The sequence below is a fragment of the Peromyscus leucopus genome, chromosome 1, assembly GCF_004664715.2.
Source record: "Peromyscus leucopus breed LL Stock chromosome 1, UCI_PerLeu_2.1, whole genome shotgun sequence".
NCBI classification, from domain to species: Eukaryota; Metazoa; Chordata; class Mammalia; order Rodentia; family Cricetidae; genus Peromyscus; species Peromyscus leucopus.
This window is the reverse complement of record NC_051063.1, coordinates 182,330,913-182,355,134: the sequence shown is the minus strand read 5'-3', so window position 1 is coordinate 182,355,134 and position 24,222 is coordinate 182,330,913. Positions and strand designations below refer to the sequence as shown.

The 24,222-nt window shown below is 40.8% G+C and overlaps 1 protein-coding gene across 1 annotated transcript; it reads right to left on the bottom strand.

Annotated features, from left to right (window-relative positions):
- On the bottom strand, positions 1 to 21,678 carry LOC114684497 (zinc finger protein 883-like). The gene is made up of 4 exons (XM_028859091.2): positions 21,448 to 21,678; positions 20,810 to 20,848; positions 18,945 to 19,071; positions 1 to 2,396 (listed from the first exon to the last, which is right to left on the bottom strand). Exons 1-4 carry the CDS (start codon positions 21,523 to 21,525, stop codon positions 607 to 609), a joined length of 2,034 nt encoding a protein of 677 aa, XP_028714924.1. The 5' UTR covers positions 21,526 to 21,678; the 3' UTR covers positions 1 to 606.
- Between the last annotated feature and the right edge of the window lie 2,544 nt (positions 21,679 to 24,222).

Sequence of the window (24,222 nt, the reverse complement as noted above, 5' to 3'; positions counted from 1 at the left end):
TAACATAAGGCCTTTATTATTGCACAAAACAGCAGGAAGTTACTGGCTAGTGATCATGGAGTATGTAAACAGTAATATGAATCATATGAGACAAAGAATGAAAAAGAAGATAATCCTTTCTTGAAGCCTCCAGCTAAACCCAGACCAGGTTCTTTTAGGCAAGATATAGACCAAAAAAAGGGATTAAGGTCATTTGCAAGGCACAGGCAATTGAGGCTTTCACTAGGGGAGGGGAGAATATGGGCATGTTGGGGGGACTATGCACTCAATTCAAGATGCTAGAGAAGAGACACTTTCGAGGAGACACTATGGCAGTTATTTAATTCTGGCAAAAGAGACAGACCATATAGAATGTGCAGGGGACCTCCAGTACAAATTACACATGCCTGGAACTCATAGCACTTTGCCCCTCTGAATACTCATGTCAGGCTCTCTAGTCTGCTACAAGGAACAACAATGCAATTCTCTGGGAGGCCTAATGGTGTCTTCAAATGTAGGCTTCCAGGAGCTGTGATGGTCTCCCCAGTGCTGAAGGATTTCCCATATTTTCTGCCTCTCTGACATTTTTCATGTTAGAAGATGCTGGAGGGTTGTCTAAGACATGCCTCATTTGCTATATTTAGAAGGTCTTTCTCCAGCGTGAAGTAACTGATGCCGAGTGAGCGTAGATACTTGGCTAAAAGATTTCCCACACTGGTCACACTCATATGGCCGTTCCCCAGTGTGAATTCTGCTGTGTTGAACAAGGTTGGTGGTTCGGCTGAAGGTTTTCCCACATTCGCCACATGTATAAGGCCTTTCTCCAGTATGAACCCTTTGGTGCTTAACCAAGTCAGCTCTCCGGCTAAAACACTTCCCACACTGATCACAATTGTAAGGCTTTGCTTTTGTGTGAATTTTCTGGTGTTCAGCAAGATTGTAGCTTTCCCTGAAGAATTTCCCACATTTGGCACACTCATAAGGCCTTTCTCCAGTGTGAGTTCTTTGATGGCGATCAAGTCTGGATTTGTACTCAAAGGCTTTTCCACATTCCTCACATTTAAAAGGACTTTCTCCTGTGTGGACTCGCTGGTGTCTAAGAAGGGTGGCTTTTTGCGTGTAGGATTTCCCACACTGTTCACACTCATAAAATTCTGTTGTAGTGTGAATCCTACGGTGTTCAATGAGGTAGAAGTATTGTTTAAAGAACTTACCACATTCCCTACATTCATAAGGCCTCTCTGAACTGTGGGTTCTCTGATGTTTCATGAGGGTGGCTCTTTGACGAAAGCATAGACCACATTCCCCACACTCATAAGGCTTTTCTCCAGTATGAATTTTGGAGTGTTTAATAAGGTTGGCGCTTTGGCTAAAGGACTTCCCACATTCTTCACAATTATAGGGTTTTTCTCCAGTGTGAACTCTCTGATGCACAGTAAGAGTGGCTTTGTGACTAAATGACTTTTCACACTGTCCACATTCGTAAGGCTTTTCTGTAGTGTGAGTCCTCTGGTGTGTAATCAGGCTGACGATCTGTCTAAACAATCTTCCGCAGTCACCACATTCGTACGGCCATTCTCCTGTGTGTGTTCTCTGGTGCCGGAGAAGACTAGAGTGGCACCCGAAGGCTTTCCCACAGTCCACACACTCATAAGGTCTTTCTCCACTGTGAACTCTGCAGTGTTCACTGAGGTTGGAGCTTTGACAGAAAGACTTTCCACATTCGCCACACTTATACGGTTTTTCGCCAGTATGCCGTCTCTGGTGTATTCTAAGTGTGGCTTTTTGGCCAAACAATTTCCCACAGTCATGACACTCATATGGTCTTTTGTCAGTCTGGTCTGTCTGGGATGGTACAAGTGTGTACTTGTTTAAGTCTTGCTTACATTTGCTAGATTCAACACCCCCCTTTTCACTACAAACTCTCTGGTACTCTAGAAGCCTGTGTTGGGGGCCAGAAGATTTCTTATACTCATTTGACTTAGAATTATTTTTATCACTGTGAAAAGTCCTTCCATGCTTAATTTTGTTTTGTTTCTCACCTTGGGGAATGACCTGGGGTTGGAGAAGATTCCACATAGCTGGGAATTTCTCTCCAGTCTTACTACAGATGAAAGGATTCCTTGATACATGGAATATACAACTCTTCACAAGGGAGTCCACATCTCTTTTTAACCAGTTCTTGGCTCTAGGATGCTTCTGGTCCAGGAGGTTTGCACACACCTCATTCAAATATGGTTTCTGACCAGGAAGGTCATTCAGATGCAAGATGTCTTTCAAGACTGAAACACAGATGTCAGAAGGATGAGTCTTCTTTGTGGGTAGACCCTCCTTTGAAGTCCTGACCTGTGGTTCTTCAACTGGCGAAACACTCTGTACACAGGTTGTTTCTTCAGCGTCTGCTTCATGCCAACAAACTGAAAGGGCACAGAACATATTCACTGTGGCTGAAACTGCTAATTATGCTTTAAATTTATTTTCCTTATTGACCTCACCATGAAGAGTGGCTATTTAAAAAAAAAATATATGCTTAGCTTTATATTCAGATTATCTTATGATTTGAAAGGTGCATGAGAAGAAAACATTTGCTTGAGCTTCTAGTTACTTTTATTGCAAAGACATAAGTTGTGTCAACTGGAGAGAGGGAAAAATGACATAAATCAATTTAATCTTTCAGAGCAAATATCCCTCTTTGGCAGATTTCTATCTGAAAGACTAGCTAGTGTTCAGCAATCTGCTTGTAGCCAACTATCTACAGGTGGATTTCATTTTTGTGCTTGTTGGAGGAAAAAAGGAATATTGTTTAAACCTTTCCATACTGAGAGCTGATGGTAGCAAAAGTCCATGGCAGTATACAGCAATGACAACTAGAGTTCAGAAGGTCAAGCTATCAGAACTAAGGGTTCTGTTAGAGGAAACCATCACGAAAGGCATTAAGGAATTACTGCCTTTTGAATGAACCGGCTGTCTCTTGTTGTAAATTGTTTCTTGTTCAATAACAGCTATGATTCTCCCCATTTACCGTGCATTTCCATGTTATGTGTACATGTAATTTTACGACTGCAACTCAATCTTGGGCACAACTTTCCCTATACATTTGGGGTAATTGGATAACTGTACCCAGCTGTGTTTATTTTTTTTCATTAACATAAATCTGGCCAGGGCCATTTTCCAGACACAAGTATTTCAGCTAAGATATCTTTTTATCCAAGGACAAATGCAGATCAACATTAGTTCATCTCAGTTACAGATAAGAAAAAAATAGCCACTAGCAAATAAATCTTTAACTCCTTACCTTCACCCTGGGTTATTTACACAAGACCTTAATTTAAGGGATTTACTGCTCACATTCCTGGTATGATGTTTTAGTAACTTGCTAGTTACTGAGTTAAGGTAATTGCTTCCCACTAACCCAAGGAGATTGCTGTCAAGGCCTGCATCAAGGCCAGGCAGGTTCTTTCTTGTACAAATTAAGTTTTACTTCCTTCTCAGCCAGGTGCTATTCCTTGATTCCCTAATTGATGTTAGCCTTTAGTTGCCACTACCAGAGACCTCCCCTTTAGTCACTCCCCTTTTGGGTTGTAATTAGAGGCTGACATTTATTGCTTTATGTGTGGATCCTTATCAACTCTCTCTGCAACCCTGAAAACTTCAAGGCTCGAATTACTTTGCCAAAGAATTACTGCTTATGTATATATACTGATTCCCTCACAGCCTGGGGAGAATGGATTTAGAAGAACAAAGATGAGGATAGGGATGGAAAGAACTAGATAGACATGAGAGAACAGCAGAAGGGACTGAGAGCAGGAGGGACTGCGAGGAGCTAAGAATGAGAATAGAAAAGAAACTGCAGATAAAATTGATTTAGAAGAATAAAGTGGATGGACTAAAGAATTTAGGTGCTTAGATTAATTTGATATCCCTCAGATTAGAATCCTCACCTGGTTGTTAGACTCTTCCAAGGACCCTGGGAGAAAACAATAAAGGCTGGACCTTTTATTGTTTTTGTTATTTCCAGAAAAGATGAGAGTAAAGACTATAGGGCAAATAACCAGTCCTTCCCTTATAGGCTCCAATCTAGATGGTAAATGGAAACATCTCTCCAATGTCTACCTCTTTAGCTCCTTTTTTTCTTAAAGATTTATTTTTGCATTTCTATGTATTATGTACATAAGTGTATCTGTGTATATATGCACATACACACAGGCCACAGAAGGTGTCAAACCTCTTGGAGCTGGGTTGTAGATTCTGAGCTTCCTGATGGGCATGCTAGGAATCAAACTCCATTTCTCGCCAAGAGTAGCAAGCGCTCTTAACCATGGAATCCTCCTCTCTCTCTATCTCTTTTCCTTTCCATTTTTTTCCGTCCTCTCTCTCTTTCTTCCTCCCTGCCTTCCTCCCAACCATTTCATTCCTTCATGTGTGGGTAGGGAGGTCAGTTCCTTTTTTTTTTGGGGGGGGTGTCAGTTCTTAATAGATAGCATAAAACTTAACTTAGTTCAGTTGCTGCTAGAATAATCCAGATCCAGCACTGCAACCATGTTTTCATAGTTTGTATATCCAAGAGTAGACTCCTTTGCCCTAACTATCCCAGTCATATTCTAGACAAGAAGGCCATATCCTAGGGATGGAGATGTGTCTCAGTGGTTAAGAACAAGCACTGCTCTTCCAAAAGATGCAAGTTTGGTTTCCATCATCCACATCGGGTAGCTCACAACCATCTGTAAGTCTAGCTCCAGGAGACGCAATTTTCTTTCCAACCTGCACTCAAGTGCACATGACCTGCCCTCCAGTTAATCCCTTTCTTACATTTGCATCCTCAGCACCTGCTGTTTCCTCGCCATACTCTGAATGATGCAGTGTCCCTCCTTCTCTCAGAAATAAATCCCCTTTCAGTAGCATTCACCTCTCCATGCTGCCATTCAGTCATCTCTAGAAATTAAAGCCCACGGTATGTATCAATGAGAGCATGACAGCAAGCAGGGCCGCTCAAGTGGTGCAGCAGAGGCCGTTCCCTGGATTACTCCAGTTACTGCCTGAAGTACTGATCAACACATGCTGCCTGACCGCCCTTCTGAGCACAGCATGCCTGTGCTCTGGTAGGTACTTGTTTGTGCACTGTTCAACTTAAAACTGTTACAGGTCACACTGTATGGTAAGTGTTATGTTTTCTCAGTGTATCTTTGGGTCTAAGGGCTGCAGGTTACTTGTGTGTCTCTGGGCCTGTTTGTTCCTGGGGACCATTGGGTAAGGTCCCCATAGAGCAGGATGGGCTATTGCTGTAGCTGCAGGAATTGTCAGGGCTACTGGCTATCTGATGGGAGAAAAAAGCCCCAGAAGAAAAGAGAGTGAGGTGTCCCTCAGTATAATTTAAAATGGCTGAGGGTGCCACTGGACTGGCAGGCAGTGAAGGGTAACATGATGGGCTAAAGGTTGGATACTGAGCCTCAGTGGCATTCTACATTGACTTTATAACATACTCTCTACCTTTATAGATGATGGTAAAGAGGGTCACAAGGCCCCTAGTTGATAAGCCTATTTAGTTATCACAAAACAAAGAATTCAGAAAAGAAAGTTAAGTTACCACTGTTCTCCCAGATATAGAGTCCAAGCACATTATGTGAAAGCAGAATATCTAAGAAAGAGAGGTCACCATTTCTAACAGAGACTATTCCTAACATGAGGAGCTCATCAAGCAAACATCAACCCAGAAGGTGAAGACCCCAGGCCTTTCCTACCTCCTAGGGTCATCTGATGTGCTAAAAATGGAAACTTAAGAAACCAAAGGTTCAGGAAGTTAAAAGCCCATATTCAACAAATAGCAATTCAAACAGAGATAAAGAGGGGAAAATTAAAAAAGAAAAAAATTGGTAAGAAAAAGTAATACTATGATCATATATATATACACACACACACATATATACATTACTTTGATCACGTATGTGTGTGTGTGTGTGTGTATGAATGTATGTTTTAAAAGAAGATTCAACTCCACACCCAAAGGTCTAGCTCCAGACTAAGGTTCTCCTCAGACTGGCTTTGCCTGGCCTAGGATCAATCAAGCAGTTAATATACCAGTTTTATCTGCCTAGCTCCATCCCACAGATCCCACACTTGCCCAATCTAAGGCAGGATGGAATCTCACATCAGACACACAACCAAAGAAACAAGTCTACATGCCCAGGCTACACTGAAAAAACAAATCATTATGAAAGGCCAAGACAGCATGTCTCCCATCAAAACCACTGGTCTGCTAGAAATGTTCTTTTATGAGAATTACCTAGCTAAGTCCCAGGATACAGAATTGAAAAGGAATATCATCATCAGGTGTAGTGGTACACTGCTGAGAGTTTGAGGCTAGCCTGGTCTACATACTGAGTTCCAGGACAGTCAGACGTACATAGTGTGACTCTGTATAAAAAACAAAGAAAACAAAAACAAAAACAAAATCATAAACTTTATCAGAGACTTCAAGGAGTTTAAAGAGAACATGAACAGACACCTAACTGAACAATCAACAGGATAACAATAAACACCCGAGTGATGTCCAAGGAAATACAAATAAAAGGCTAAATGAAATGACAAATATGATTCAGGATTGGAAATCTCAATTCAGTACAGAAAACTCAAGCTGGAATGAAGATGGAATTGAAAAACCTCAACAACCCAACTACAAAACTAGCAAAAGCCTTACACATGGAATAGATCAAGCAGAAGACCAAATACCAGGTCTTGAAGATAACTCAAGAAATCAACTAGAAAACTCAACAGAAAGCCTTATAAGCAGAATGGATAAAGCAGAAGGCAGAAGATCAAGTCTTGAAGATGAAGTAGGAGAATTAGACCACGCAAACGATGATTTTGAAAAAAATTAAAAACATAGGAAAGGAATATGCAGAAACTTTGGTGTGGTGGTAATCTAATTGTACTGAAATATTATTTTGATTGTATGTAATAAATAAAGTTGTCTGGGGGTCAGAGCTATTAGAGCCATAGCAAGAGTGTGGCGGTGGTGGCACACGCCTTTAATCCCATAAGATCTCTGTGTGTTCAGGGTCAGAGCTATTAGAGCCATAGCAAGAGTGTGGCGGTGGTGGCACACGCCTTTAATCCCATAAGATCTCTGTGTGTTCAGGGATACAGTCAGCATTGGAGACATATGCCTTTAAGACCTAGGGGGCTGTACATTCAGACAGTGACGAGGCAGTCATGTGTTTGGGTTTACAACCAATGAGAAGGCAGAACGACATACTATAAAAAAACGAACCGACAGGAAGTAGGTCTCTTTTCGTGAAGCTGGGACAGCAGAAGGAAGGGTGAGATTTAGCTCTGAGCTCTGACCTCTCGGCTTTCTCTTTTACATTGTTTCTGTGTTTCTTATTTAATAAGACGGTTGGTTACATCTACATCTGGCGCCCAACGTGACAAGAATCCATTAAAAACTGCTTGGCTTGGCGGCAGGTCCGCTTTCCCGCAAGGGCGGCAGGCGGCGGCGGCGGCGGCACGCGGCGGCGGTGGCACGCGGCGGCCGGCGGCGATCGGCTTCTTAGTCCGAGCAGCAGCTTCTTAGCCTGGGTCTAGTTCTGCTTGACCTCAGGCTGGACTATCGGTGAGCTGCTTGCTTAAATCCTGCTTGCTTAAAGCCGGTGCTACAAACAACTCAGAGTTGCCCTGCCGAACAGGGCCCTGCCTGTAAAGCCAACGCACGTGGTCGGAGCTTAAGGAAGCCAGACCCAAGCCTTGACTCGGCACAAGAGGGAACACGTGGCTGCATTTAAACTTCAGACAGCTACGCTTTCTTGCTCTCTCTCTCTCTCTCTCTCTCTCTCTCTCTCTCTCTCTCTCTCTCTCTCTCTCTCTTTCTCTTTGGATTTACACCTGGGACACTAGGTGGCTGCTTTGAAAATCCCCTCGGATTTCTACTGTTCTACGCAGATTTGGTAAGTCATAATATATCAGATATTTTAAAGGAAACTATCTAAAAGAGAATTTTTTTCCACATTAAAAAACAAATGGGTTTTATGTGTACATTGGAAGAAAATTGGTTTTTGTTCGAAATTTTAGGCAGTCTGGCAATGGAACAACTATATAATATTAGTATTGGTGGAATTATGCACCTTATCACTATAATAATCCACATTTTAATATTTAAAAAGATAGTCAATTTAAGTGCCAGGATAACAGCTTTAGAAGAACTTGTTAAACCTGTAAAAATTCAGACAGAAGAAATTAACAGTGAAGTTGTTTCAAGTCGGGATCATAAGGTTGCAGAAAGAAAGCCTGTTTTCACACAGTCACCCTTAATTTATCCTGTAACCGTACATCAGATGCCTGATCAAATGGCTACACAAAATACTTGGGCTCCAATTGAAATGTTGGATTTAAAAAGGTTTAAGGAGGCAATAGTATCTTATGGCATGCATTCCCCATATGTAAAGCAAATGTTAAACTCTTGGTCAACATATAATAGGATAGTACCACAGGACTGGCGGGACCTCGCACAAGGTGTTCTGGAACCCAGCCAGAGACTTCAATTTCTGACTTGGTTTAAGGAGGAAGCTAAAAACATAGAAAAACAATGGAGGGATAAAGGAATACAAGTTTGCCAGGATCAGCTTATGGGCGAAGGCCAATATGCTTCAGCACAAACACAATGTTTATATGATGTCCAAACCCTAATTTTATGTCGAACGGCAGCCTTGAATGCATGGGACAAAGTTGAGGAACCAGGAAAAAAATCTGAGTCATTTACAAAGGTGAAGCAAGGCCCAAAAGAGTCTTTTACAGATTTTTTACAAAGACTGGCTTCAGCAGTAAAGAGAATGGTCTCGGATTCAGAAGCTAGTAAGGCAATAATTGAATCTTTGGCCTTTGAGAATGCGAATGCAGCATGCAAAAGAATAATCAGGCCATTAAGGGCAAGATCTGCACCTATGGAAGATTGGATTAGAGAAACAATTAATGTTGAAGCTGATGAGCATGATGATACATGGGTAGGAGAAGTAATTTCAAAAGGTTTGAGGAGTGTTAGATGTTTTGGATGTGGAAAGCAAGGACATTTGAAAAGGGACTGTAGACAGGTCATTCCCAGAAACAATGTTTCTTCAAGGAACAATGGCAACAGAAGGCCCCTTCCTTCTGGAGTATGCAGAAGGTGTGGTAAGGGAAAACACTGGACCAAGGAATGTAGATCAACAAAGGACAGACAGGGTAATCCTTTGCCTCAGTCTTCGGGAAACTCCCAGAGGGGCCTCGCGCAGGCCCCCAGTGCAAATCCAGTTCAAACCTTTCCTGCAGCCATAGAGGAAATGCCTGCTCTGGAGAGCGATTAAATAACCAAATGCCTATTGGAATAAATCATGCTGGTCAGGATGATGAAACAGAGAGAATAGAAAATTCAGGAGAAAACATAAAGAAAATTTTTTGGCAAACTTCTATTAATGAACAAAGACCAAAATTAACAATAAAAATAAATGGTGTTTTGTTGTCTGGTCTGGTAGACACAGGTGCGGACGTTACCATAATTGCACCAGAATTTTGGCATCCAACTTGGCCTCTTCAGGAGGTAAACGTTCAACTGTTAGGAATTGGGACATTATCTCAGGTGAAACAGAGTGCAAGATGGCTCGAATGTATAGGTCCAGAAGGACAGAGAGGAAAATTAAAACCATATGTGGCTAACATAACTATGAACCTGTGGGGTCGAGACTTGTTGCAACAATGGAATACTCAGATTAACATCCCTCCAATCTCAGAAACAAATCATAAACTAGCACATGTTACTGAGAGAAATATTAGAAGATATTGTTCTAATGAGTGGTCACCAGCCATCCATATTATACAAGAACAGGGCACAATAACTGATGATCTTCCAAAGACACCAACAGCTCTACCTTTAAAATGGTTAACAGACAAGCCTGTATGGGTCCAGCAATGGCCTTTAACAACAGAGAAACTCCAGGCTTTAGAAGAGCTGGTAGAAGAACAGTTAAATGCTCAGCATATTGAAGAATCAACCAGCCCTTGGAATTCTCCTGTATTTGTTATTAAAAAGAAATCTGGTAAATGGAGAATGGTAACAGACCTTAGAGCAATTAACAAAGTAATTCAGCCAATGGGCTCTCTACAATCTGGGATGCCTTTGCCTACTCTGTTACCAAAAGGATGGCCTCTCATAGTTATTGATTTAAAAGACTGTTTCTTTTCAATACCCTTACAAGAAAAAGACAAAGAAAGATTTGCTTTTACAGTGCCTACTTATAATAATTCTCAACCGGTTAAAAGATTTCAATGGAGGGTCCTCCCACAGGGAATGTTGAATAGCCCAACTCTGTGCCAATATTTTGTGCAACAGCCATTGGAAGTGATACGTAAAAAATTTCCTAAATCTATAATTTATCATTATATGGACGATATTTTACTAGCTGACTCAAATGCAGATACTTTAGAAATAATATTTGAAGTAAAGAAAATTTTGCCTTGCTGGGGATTACAAATTGCTCCTGAAAAGATACAAAGAGGAGATTCTATTAATTATTTAGGATATAAAATAGAGCTACAAAAAATTAGACCCCAAAAGGTGCAAATTCGGAGAGATAGACTACAGACTCTTAATGACTTTCAAAGATTATTTGGAGACATTTCTCATCTACGAACTATTGTTGGGGTAAAAAATGATGAACTGACTAATTTGTTCAGAACCTTAGAAGGTGACAAGGACTTAAATAGTCCAAGAGAATTATCACCTGAAGCTGAGAAAGAATTAGCCTTGGTAGAAAAGAAAGTGCATGAAGGACACGTGAATCGTATTGATCCAAAGCTGGATTGCATTTTGGTTATCTTACCTTCTAGGCGTTCTCCTACTGGAATATTAATGCAGAGGGAAGATATTATATTGGAATGGATATTTTTACCAAATAAACCAAATAAAAAATTAAAAATTTATGTGGAAAAAATCTCTGACTTGATTTACAAAGGAAAATTGAGACTTCGTCAATTAGCAGGCATAGACCCAGCAGAAATTGTCGTACCATTAACTAAGGAGGACATTGAAAAATTATGGTCAGAAAGTGAACCTTGGCAAAGAGCTTGCAGTAATTTTTTGGGAGAAATTAACAGCAAATATCCCAAAAGCAATAGAATTGATCTTATAAAGAGAGCTGAATGGATCTTGCCTCAAATTGTACGGCAAAAACCCATATCTGGAGTTCGTACATTTTATACAGATGCCAACAAAGAAGGAAAGGCAGGTTACAAATCAGAAAATTTAAGTAAAGTGGTTCAAAGTCCGTATAATTCAGTTCAAAAATCAGAATTGTATGCTATTCTATTGGTATTAATGGATTTTTCAGAACTTCTCAACATAGTAACTGACTCTCAGTATGCTGAAAGAGTGGTGTTACATATTGAGACTGCAGAATTTATCCCTGATGCTTCAGAATTAACTTCACTATTTATTCAATTACAAGATACAATCAGGAAAAGGAATCATCCTTTATATATAACTCACATTCGATCCCATACTGGTCTGCCAGGCCCTCTAGCACAAGGCAATGATGAGATTGATAAATTATTGATAGGAAATGTGCTGGAGGCCTCAGAATTTCATAAAAAACATCACGTCAATAGTAAAGGTTTAAAAAAGGATTTTTCCATAACCTGGCAACAAGCCAAAGAAATAGTAAAGAAATGTCCTACTTGTTCCTTCTACAATCAAACGCCATTACCAGCAGAATGTAACCCAAAGGGTACTCAGAGAAATGAAATCTGGCAGATGGACGTGTTTCACTTTGCAGAATTTGGAAAACTGAAATATGTACACCACACCATTGATACTTTTTCAGGATTTCAATGGGCAACTGCTTTGAGTTCTGAAAAGGCTGATTCTGCAATCACTCATTTGCTAGAAGTTATGGCCATCATGGGTATACCTGCACAAATCAAAACTGACAATGCTCCATCATATGTCTCTGTTAAAATGAAACAGTTTTTTGCTTATTACAATATAAAGCATATTACAGGCATACCACATAATCCTACAGGTCAAGCAGTTATAGAAAGATCAAACAGAACTCTAAAGGATATGCTAAATAAACAGAAATGGGTAACAAAAACCCCCAGAAATAGACTGCATAATGCTCTTCTAACTTTGAATTTTCTGAATGCCAATGAGAAAGGAACAACAGCTGCAGAGAGACATTGGATAATAGAAAAAACTACAGAATTAAATCAGCCTATATACTTTAAGGATGTGCTGACCTCAGAATGGAAACCAGGGTATGTATTACATTGGGGACGTGGTTTTGCTTTTGTTTCTACAGGAGAAGATAAGCTGTGGGTACCATCAAAATTGATAAAGGTTCGATTTGAACAAGAGAGACCTCTTAATTAGAGGAGGTGATAGTTCATCAACCAGCATGAACATTCAATTTAAACTAACTTGTATCAATAAAACATGCCTTTTCAATTAATCAGATAATAACTTGCCAAAAAGGAACATCCCCAAAATTAGTCTTGGGGAAAGGTTTTTGTTTTTGTCTTTTAGGAGAATGAAGGTTAAGGAATCTGAAGAACACTGGACAAATGAGACAACTGAAGAAAAGTGACAAATCATCTATCCCAAGAAACAGAGTGAAACGGTGTATGGGTATATATTATCTAAAAAATTTTTTATGTCTTCCTAAATGTTTGTTTCTGCTTTTCTCTAAAGATTTAACACTATTGGTTTTCTAATAGTCCCAGTTCAATTAAAATTTAAAGCTGACTTTGGAGTTGGAGAATGGCTCTCTCCTTCTTTAAACTCAAGCATGTTGTTAAAAGGAAAATGCAAACTCCCTGTATCATGCCAGAATAAGAGCCATCTTCTGCTATGGTACAGGACAAAAGCAAAATTAATTAAGGGACTATTCTATTACTAATCTCAACTCTTTGATTCTATTCCGATTCTTTAAACTTTTCTCAAAGTATAAATTTTATATCAAAATTTACAAGATTAATATATATATATACATTTTAAACATTGTTAAGATATGAATGGTCACATAGAGTACTAACTAATTCTAGAAAAAAGGCTAGCTGCATATATATGTTTTTGTGTTCGAGTCTCTTATCAGTTTTCTGCAGGAAATCACGGCCAGGCCTAACATCAACTGAAGTCTCCAGAAAGAAGATGGGGCCCCACAACAACAACAATTCCACGTGGACAATAATAATATCATTAAGCTGACAAACATCATCCACAGATCAGCTTTGAACTACAAGGTGCTCAGAGCAATTTTGAGATTACTAGCTGAGATGATCCAGTCTCAAAGACTACTTGAATAAGGACTTGAGATAAACCCTGAACTTTGGCATTATACACAGACTGGATAATGAAGGATATAGTTACCTCTCCTAGAATTTGACAATTAACCTAAAATTTTTCTTTCAGGATAAAGAAAACTTCGCCCATACCCAGAATACGACGCCCACATTCCCAAAGAGGTGGTGTGGGGCAGGTGGTTTTTTGGTCTTTTTAATGGGTTTTGGGTCTGGGATAATTTTCAGTGTTTAGGGGGGTTGGTTACAAGTTATTGTCAAGGGTTAGGAAAAAGGCTAAGCAAAGGAGATTAGATTTAAGGTTCTTGTTTAAAAAAAAAAAAGAAAGAAAGAAAGAAAAGAAAAAGACAATTACTAATTTTAAATACTTTACATTGGATTGGATTGTTTTATATTGTATACAAATTTGAAATTGATATTGTTAGAAAATGCTATATGTATATTTCTAATTGTATTTATTCCATCCATTTAACAATGTAATGCAAATTTCTGATCCTTGAATGTTATTATTATCAACTATTAGGATATAAAGAAATGAAAGCTAGTAGTTAGACATTATCATAGAACTTGTAGTCATATTAGATATGTTTTAAAATTGAGCAGAGATGTTTTAGACAGGTCATCTTCAAACCCTTCAGAGATCTACAGAATATGGCATTTAAAATGTTTTAATAACTTAGAAAATTTTTCTTTTTTGAGACATGTCAGCTCCTGGCAGTACTAATCTACTTCAGAGAAAATATGGGCATTGAAGAAACTGCATATGGAGTCAACTTTCCTTGTGGCAAAAGTTAGCCACTGGACAACAAAGTATCCTCGAATCAACAGGACAAAATGGACAGACAGAACACGAAACAAGGGACTACTGATTCTTGCCAAAACAAGTGTGGTTATGGCTTTATCAAAAGGCATCTTCTGAGGCCAGGACAATACGGCCCCATCCCTGAAATGGCCTTCGCATCCGGAAAAGGTACGGTGCCCTTTTCTTCAAAGCAGCTTAACAGGCAGAGGGCCGATGGATTCTGTTGTACAATGGAACAGCAGCTGAAAGCTCATGCCTCTCGAAAGTAGACTGGCATTTAATAGAGGGATGTGGAGAAGAAGGGGATGCTGAGATGAAGCCATATATACACAGCCAAGAAGAATGGACAGCTGAAATTAAAAAACTGTCAACAATTTCCAGAATTTAAAATCCTGAATCATGACAGGACACTAGTGGAATTCAGGTGTTTCTGGTACGTGGACTGCTCTCACCCAATGTGAGGTTGAACTGTTGACCTTGTGTACATCCTACTTCACAAATGAGTCTGTCAGATACACTAAGCCTATAGGCTGAAGATGATGCCCCAACACTGCGGAGAAACCTCAGGTGACTGCCCAGGCAGCTGGCTGTTTCTGTCAACTCACAAAATTTTTTGGAAGTTGCTTGCATGCACTTCCTGTTTTTATTTTTGTTAGCTAATATTATTCCCTTCTTGGGTCTCTGAGGAGTTGAAGATTAGTTAGTTATGGCTGAAGATTAGTTAGTTATAGTTGAAAATTAATTAGGATAGAAAGTGCATTAGATACATCTTGGATTTACCAAAATAGGATAGATAATGGAATTATTTTCTCTGATTTGTCAAATACCTGTTTAGGTATTTATTACTTGTATATATTGTATATAGTTATTGTACTTTTGTATATAGTTTTTCTTTTGTTAGTTATAACCTTTTGCTTTTTTTCTTTTTATTAAAATAGAAAAGGGGAAATGTGGTGGTAATCTAATTGTACTGAAATATTATTTTGATTGTATGTAATAAATAAAGTTGTCTGGGGGTCAGAGCTATTAGAGCCATAGCAAGAGTGTGGCGGTGGTGGCACACGCCTTTAATCCCATAAGATCTCTGTGTGTTCAGGGTCAGAGCTATTAGAGCCATAGCAAGAGTGTGGCGGTGGTGGCACACGCCTTTAATCCCATAAGATCTCTGTGTGTTCAGGGATACAGTCAGCATTGGAGACATATGCCTTTAAGACCTAGGGGGCTGTACATTCAGACAGTGACGAGGCAGTCATGTGTTTGGGTTTACAACCAATGAGAAGGCAGAACGACATACTATAAAAAAACGAACCGACAGGAAGTAGGTCTCTTTTCGTGAAGCTGGGACAGCAGAAGGAAGGGTGAGATTTAGCTCTGAGCTCTGACCTCTCGGCTTTCTCTTTTACATTGTTTCTGTGTTTCTTATTTAATAAGACGGTTGGTTACATCTACACTTTGGGATATCATGAAAAGATCCAATCTTCTAATTTTATTTATTTTTTTTAATTTTTAAAATTTATTTATTTTTTTCCAATCTTTGAATTTTAGACATGGATAAATGAGAGGAATTTGTGGTCAATGGCAAAGGCCAGATCTACGACAAGACCATAGAGAAACTTCCCTAAACTAAGAAAAGACACACACATATAGATACAAAAGCACACAGAACACCAAGTAGACAGTACCAGAAAAGAACCTCCCCAAGACATATAATAGTTATAACACTAAATGTACAGAATAAAGAAAAACTATTAAAAGCTATGAGAAAAATATACCAAGTCATTTATAAAGGAAAAGCCATCAGAACAACAGCTGATTTCTCAATGGAAACTTTGAAAACCAGAAGAGCCCCCGAGAAATGTACTCCAAATTCTAAAAGACCATGACCACCAGCCTTGACTACTCTACCCATCAAAACTATCTTCCATAATTGAAGGAAGAAAATATTGAAGGAGAAAGAAAAATGTTCCATGATACAAACAGGCTAAAAGAATTCATATCCAGCGGATGAACCCTAAACATAATGTGGAAAGCAATACTTTGGAATGAAAAGAAGAATAAGCATTGCCAAGAGATACGGACAGCAAAACAGTGACTGTAATCAACCGACACCTTTAAGTAACTTTAAATATCAATGGCTTTAATTCTCCAATCAAACAGGCTGAGTGGATCAAGATACAAAAATCCAGTCAGGCAACCACCCAGGAGGCAGCAGCAGGTTCTAGGATAGCCTGGGCTGTTACATAGAGGAACTCTGTCTCAGCTCTTCCCTGTCTCCCCGGCCCCCAACTGCCAAAAAAAGAAAAGAAACAAAAAAGTTTCTTTCTGTTGTCTACAAGGAACTCACCCTAGTTTTTGAAAAGAGACAACACCTTCAAGTGAAAGACTGGGAAAAAATACTCCAGTAAAATGGGACCAGGAAGCAAGTAGGTATTGCTATACTAATATCTGATAAAACAGACTTCATACTATAACTAACTATAGGTGATAAAGAAGGACACTTCATTCTAATCTAGGGAAAAATTAACCAGGAAGATATTACTATCCTAAACATATATACAATCATACCTGATTTCATACAAAGTGAATTACTAGAAATAAAGACTCAGATAAGCACCAACCCACTAATAGTAGACACTGTCAATACTCCACTTTCTCCATAGACAAGTCAGCTGGACAAAAAATACACAGAGAAACATCAGCATTAAAAAGACATCATATATCAAATGGACCTAACAGATAACTACAAAATATTCCCCCAAACACAAAAGAATATACATTCTAGCTACAGCCCATGGAAGCTTCTCTAAAATAGACTATATCCTGGACCTAAAACAAATCTTAACAAATTCAGAAAAATAGAAACAACTCCATATATCCTATGTGACCATAAAATGATAAAACTTAAAACTAGCAGCAAACAAATCTCTAGTAAGTGCACAAATCCAACGGAATTAAATGCACTATTGAGTGTTGGGCTGGCAGTATCCCAGAGAGAAAAGAAAATGGAAACATAACACAACAAAACCTCTGGGACACATTAAAAATTGTCCTATGTGGAGAGTGTACAGCTCTAAGAGCCTACATTAAAAAATCAGAAAGTGCTCAAATCGATGACTTAACGAAGGCAACTCAAGAATCTGGAAGGCACGAGAACAACACAAACCTAGATCAGTAGATGGCAAGAAATAATAAAAACCAGAAAGAAATTAGTGAAACAGAAATAAAGACAATGCAGCAAAGAATCACAGACCTTGACCCAACTAATCAAAAGAAAGAGAGGATCCAAATTAACCAAATCAGAAATGAACAGGGAAATATTGCTACTGGTTACTGACAGCAAAGACATTCAGAACATTACAAGAGAATACTAAAAAACCAACCAACCAACCAAACAAACAAACAAAAACAAAAAAACCTCTGCATTTAAGTGGGAGCAGTTTTTTTCTTTTTTTCTTTCTTTTCTTTTTTCAATTGTGTGATCTATTTGAACTCCTGCTAGATAAACTGAATCATAGGACACCAGTTGCTACCTGGGAAACAGAGACTTGGTGTTATGAAAAACTACAACTCTTAGCTACTTTCTTTTTGGTTAGTATGTCAGTTACTTTCCATTGCTATGAGAAAACATGCTGACCAAGGCGACTAATCGAAGGAAGGATTTATTACAGTTCCAGAGGGCTAAGAGTTCATGATGGCAGAATGGAGGCAAGGTAGATGGAATAGGAGGGAATCACATCTCAAACTGCAAGCAGGAAACATTTCACCCCACACACTTACATCATAATACTGTTAGACACACTGCAGATTTCTGGCTTGATCTGAACACAACCCAGATGTCATACCCTGCATCAGCTGTTACTCACTCATGAGGAACAGGCAACTGTTGTGACCATCTTGACATATCCACCTTGTGAAAGAAATCAGGACTTCCTCCCAACCCCAAGTTGTTCAACTCCATAGGAAATAGAAAACATAAGTCTTAAAGAAAGACACGACAGTTGAGTGATTGGTAAACAAAAAATGATCAGTATTTTAAAAAGGCCTGGATAGAGGGTCATGTACAACAGTTCAAAGTCCACATAAGCACCAAGCATCACAGCGTATGAAATTTCTGAAAGACAAAGCTATCAGACACCAGCCAGAAGGAGGCAGAATTTGGAGAAAAAGGAATTATGGATATAACATGGCCATCTGGACAAGAAAAGGGCAATGCCACTTTAGAAGCTGTGGTTATTGTTAACTGTCAATTTAACACAGTCTTGGATGACTGGAAGAAGGGCCCTCTGGTACGTCTGTGGGGGAACTGTTCTGATTACCTTAATTGAGGTGGATGATCTGCCCATTATGGGTGTCACAATTCCCTGGGCTTGGGATCTTGGACTGACTATGCATGAGAAAATCAGCTGAGCACTGGCATGCATGAATTCATTGTGCTCTGCTCTTGACCGTGGATGCAATGCAACCAGTTTTCTCAAACTCCTGCTGCCGTGACTTCTCTGCCGTGATGGAACGTAATGTGGAACTGTTGAGTCTAAATAAAGCCTTTCTACCTCACGTTGCTTTTGTCAAGGTATTTTATCAAAGCAACAGAAGAGAAAGTAAGACAGCCCCATGACTATGACCGTAGGACTTCTGCCACCCAGACATTTTGACGAATACTCGGGGTGGCAAGCGTTAGGGCTGCTCAGGGCAGTGAATGTAGCTCAGCACTGATACCCATAACATACCTGTCAAGAAAGTAGGGGAGTCAACAGGGCTTATAGTTTGGCTGTGGAAAGGGCAGAGCTCGTTCTAAGAGAAAGAGGCAGATGGGAACCAAGACACAGAGGAGGTACAGGGGCCTTACCCAGTGAAGTTATAAGTGCAAAGTTCTCCAGCATCACAGTGAGATACAGTAGCCTCTGAGCTTCATCCAGGAGCTCCCACTCTCCCTGGCAGAAGTACACAGCCACGTCTTCAAAGGTCACACAGCCCTGTCAGGATGGGGATACATCACTCAATGACTAACTTCTTTTAGGATTCCTAGTTTACTCACCACCACCCCCTTGCTTACTCCCCTCTTGAGAAGATAAAAAGCCCAACACATTGAGACTCACCTGTGACTTCATTCCCAGATCACTACAACCTCCCAACGCACCCAGAGAAAGGTGAGGAGGGAGTAGCTATGCATTTTGGACCTGTCAATAACAAGGCTATCAGAACTTCTTTTGAGGCCATGGGCCCTTAGGAGGGGAGAAGGTGGAGCATCAAACCACAGTGTGAGGACTTTTTAAAAATAGCGTTTTGCCCTAAGCAACAGGCAGTCAGTTTTGACTCCTCTGAAACAGCCTATTTCCTTTTGCATGTGGTGGGTCTCTCTGTGTCTGTTATACCACAGAGAACAGAAGGGGTTGGGACGCCCACTCTTATCCCAGCCAATCCACAGTTACTCATGCACTAATGGAAGGGGCCCTGTTACAGCTGCTTCCTTGCTCACAAACTGAGTCACAGGGTCCTATTGCAATGGCTTCCTTGCTCATGGACAGAAGTCGAGGTTCAATTGAAGGGGTATGAGACGCCTATCAACCAATAGAAAGGGGTATGGCTGGGGGGTGGGTGCACCCTGAACCCAAGATAATTCCAAATGGTAGTCAGCTCTGAACGTCCCTCTCCATGTTCTTGAAGAATTTTATCAGTAAACTCTGTTCTGCTCTGAACTCTTTTCCTGTCTTTAACCCTTTAACTGACAGAAGCAACTCACAAAGTCTAGCTGACCTAACTTTGGTCAAGCAAATTTCCTCGGGTTCCCCCACCAAACCAAGTAAGAGATTGCCTGGCATCCTAATCCCAGGGACTGCAGGTGTCCGGCTAACCTTTCCCATCACTAGGGGTTTCTTTAGTCCATACCTCTCTTATAACAGCTCACTCCCACAGCCACCTCAGACTCCAAGCCCCATACCACAAGGATCTCCTTGGGCATTGTTTAGCAGAAGGTATTTAGAGAAAGCTTCCTAAATGGAGGCAAGAGGCTTTCTAGTGTGAGAGGCAGCTGCCAGCCCCTCCCAATGCCTTTATGGCTGATTCTGTTCCTTGCTCTAAGGCCAGCCACCATCAAAACTTGGGGAATGACAGGTTGGTTCCCCACTTGTGTGGCATTCAATGCCATCTCACCAGTCACAGGCTTCCTCTAACTAAACTCGACTGAATGTCTAGCTACAGAAACCCTCCTCTCCTGACATACTGATCCTCCCAGATGAACACCTATGCCCCCGAGCTCTCCATCCGTCTGAATGAAACTCCTCAGACACTCCAAAGTTCCCTCCTAAATGTTGGTGAGGCTGCTGTGTGTGTGTGTGTGTGTGTGTGTGTGTGTGTGTGTGTGTGTGTGTGTATGTGGGTATACTCACAGAAATCAGGGGGTAATCTGCAGGAGTCAGTTCTCTCCTTCTACCATGTAGGTTCTGGGGATTAATTGAGGTCCTCTGGCTTGCCACCCAGGCACTCTGTCTTTCTTAGGGTCTCACCATGTAGTCCAGGCTGGCTTTGAACTGGTGATCCTTTTGCCTGTCTCCCCAAATGTTGAGATTACAGAGGTGTGCCTCCATGCTCGACTTCACATCCCACTCTTAAGAAGTCCCACAAAAATGAATTCTACTACCAACTTGAGACCAGGAGTGGGGTCACACTGCTGAGGTTCTCACCACCTCACCACTCACTCATCTCCTCACTCACCTGTGTGCAGACCATATGCGTTTCTGTGGACCTCGAAATCTGTGGGAAGAAAGGTGTAAGAGTCAAGGACCACGGTAGGGTTTCATGGGCTCAGGCCTTCCGGTGACTCCTGTCCAGTCCCAGATCTTCATGACCTTTGCATGTCCAACTTATCTCTAAATCTTAGTGCACAATGCTGAGTCACACCAGCTGTGGGATGTTGCACAAAGCTTAACCTTCCTGAGGATCCGTATTATCTCCTCCCAGCCCGTTCTAACTCTGTGCAGCTTTTGGAATATTTTGTAAAGCCCGTGACCACATTCATCTTCCATTAGGTCCCGATGGCTCCTAGGTCCCTGAGGACCTAAGTAATAGGCTTCACTTTGCCATTTTTAAGCTATAATGCTTCCGGCTCATGTGTCCAAATATGACATTACCAATACCAGTCAATCACTCTCCTTCTGGTCCCACTCTCCCATGCCTCATTACACTAGTTATGAGAAATGGGGACCCCACCCACAGGCTTGGCACTCTTCTGGACTCAGGTATTTCTTCCATAGGGACATGAGCTTAGCGGGGGTGGGGTGCGTGAGGGCTGCTCAATAGGCTTTAGGATTGAAGTGTCTGGGGTAGGGGAACGCCTAGCCTGCAGCACTCACCTGAGCCGCAGTCGCCATCGGACTCTGCTGATGGTGCTGGGACCCGCGCACGGCCACCACCGCTGCCGGAGGTCTCATCGGCCGTCACTCGGCGACTGCTCGCTCTCTTACCTTGAGTCCAACTTGGCTATCCCAAAGCTCAGATTCCTCCAAAAATTTACCCAAGGGAAGTTAAACCACAGACAGGACGCAATGTAGGAAGTCCCACCCAGTGCCTGTCGGTCCTCCCAGTCTGAAACTGCGCTCTTTGGCTCAGGATTTGCTATTCTGCTCTTGGCATTCTGGGTAATGTAGTTCCTACTGCTCAGGCCCGCAACAACGTCAACCGGTGGTCCATCCTCAGAAGGACCTTTACTTATTTCTGAATACTTCTGCAGTAAAGGAAGAGTGGGGATTTTATTTGGGGGAACTTATACGTATTCATAAAGGAAAGCATTCCAGACCGTGGCATATCCCAGACCATGTCTAGTGAAGGAATATGTTACTCCCTAACCAAAGGTGTTTGCTACATTGCGGTGTGATTTAAATAGAGGTAATTTAGCGCAAATTTAGAAAGTTAAAATGGCAGACAGGAAAACCTATACACGCCTCCTTTGCAAGATTTTGTAAACCTCTCTTTGCCTTTTGAACGAGCGAGTTAAGGATAGAGTAAGCCAAAGTAAAAAAAAAAAAAAAATTAGCAAGCGATAGAGAAATATCAAAACATCAAACTGAGATCTGAAAATATCCAGCAGAAACGGACTGGGGGATCCCCTTTAAAAGGCAGTCAGTTGGTATTCACACTGGGGAGGGTCCCAGGCAGAGCAATGTCTCCTCAGGTGAAATTTCTTTGGGAAAGAACAAACACCATCAAATCAGGTGTTCACCACATCTAGCAGATACTGACAGGGAGGCAAGGCAGGGGCGGTAGTTTCTGACTGAGCTTTTTCCCCTAGGATGAGCGTCCCCACGCTGAACATCTCCTTCGAATTGCATGGATTTATTTATTCTTTGTTTTTGAGACAAAGTCTCACTTCATAACCCTGGCTGTCATGGAACTCATTCTGTAAACCAGGCTGACCTGGAATGCATAGAGATCCTTCCTTCTGCCACTGCCTCTGGAGTGCTGGGATTAAAGGTGTGTGCCCTCATGCCTAGCAAATTGCAGGTGTTTTTATATCAGGAGAAACAGTGGTAGAGTCTGTTGGAAATGTTCACTTTTGAACTGTTCTTTAAGAACACGAGATTGATTTTACTCTGGGGCTGTTTTTCTACACCCTCGTCATCACAGAACCTGGCAAGGGAGCAGTCTATCTCTAGACAAGGGGATTTCGGAAAAACACTTGCATTGAGAGAGTGCCTTTTCTAGGTTGGTTTTGAGAGGCTCATCAAAGAAAGATTCCATAGAAGTGTGTGTGTGTGTGTGTGTGTGTGTGTGTGTGTGTGTGTGTGTGTGTATGTGTGTGTGTGTTTGTGTCTGGAGATCACACCCAGGACCTTGCACATGTTAGGCATGCACTAAATCACTCTAAAAAATAAAACAAAGAAAGAGCCAGGCGGTGGTGGCGCACGCCTTTAATCCCAGCACTCGGGAGGCAGAGGCAGGCGGATCTCTGTGAGTTTGAGGCCAGCCTGGGCTACCAAGTGAGTTCCAGGAAAAGGCGCAAAGCTACACAGAGAAACCCTGTCTCGAAAAACCAAAAAAAAAAAAACAAAAAAAAAAACCAAAAAAAAACAAAGAATAAAAAATAAATAAAATATAAAATAGAGACATATTACATTTAAAGATTAATCTGTAAGCAATTAAATTATGTTAAAAACACCCCAAATTCATTTAAAACTAGTTGGAAGTATCATAAAAAGAGAAATAAATAAATAGCATTTGAATGTGAGAAGGAACTCTGATGTAAAGAAATAAGGCATTAATACAAGCCACAATATAGATGAATATAAAAATATATCATGAAGGAAACCTGATGCAAAATGTGGCATGTTCTCTGACATCATTTATGTGGAATATACAGAACTGAGCCAGGTGTGGTGATGCATGCCTTTGATCCTATATTCGGCCTACTGAATTCTGGGATTAAAGACAGGGGCCAGCACAACCAGCTTATTTTATTTTACTTTGAGACGTCTCATGTCATGCAGGCTATCCTTGAACTTGCTAGATAGCCAATGATAATCTTGAACTCCTTATCCTTCGACTTCTAATTCCCGGGTGCTAGGACTAAAGATGTGCCACACCTTGCCTTGCTTAATCATGTACTTTAGATAAATATTGTGCTAATGTTTAAGATACATGTATTATATAACAGTAAAAAAGTCACTTAATAAACACAAACACACACACACACACACACACACACACACACACACACACACACTACCATTCCTGGGCTCCAGGCTAAGTGACACGTAGAATTACTTGCAGTCATAACCCAGGAATCCCAAGTCTAAATGCTGATTCCTCCCATGTACTTCTGTGAAGGACCAGGAGAAACTTGTCACCTCCTACACTCCCAGCTTGACCGTTCCTTTTCTTTAAAATGAGAGGGAAAAATAATGAATAAATGAATGCTACTATCACTATCTGCTCCTCATGCTGACCAGCCAGTCATTCACGAATCATTTACTGATCCCATGATGGAGTTTGCAGCATTGAGCAACAGCCATTGTCAGTTCTTGCCAAGACCTTTATTCAAGGAAACAGTATGGAGTTTAGCATTCTGTCTAATGGTTGGTTGCATATTTTATCCACTATAATGAGCTCCCCTGCCCCTCCCACCATGTGTG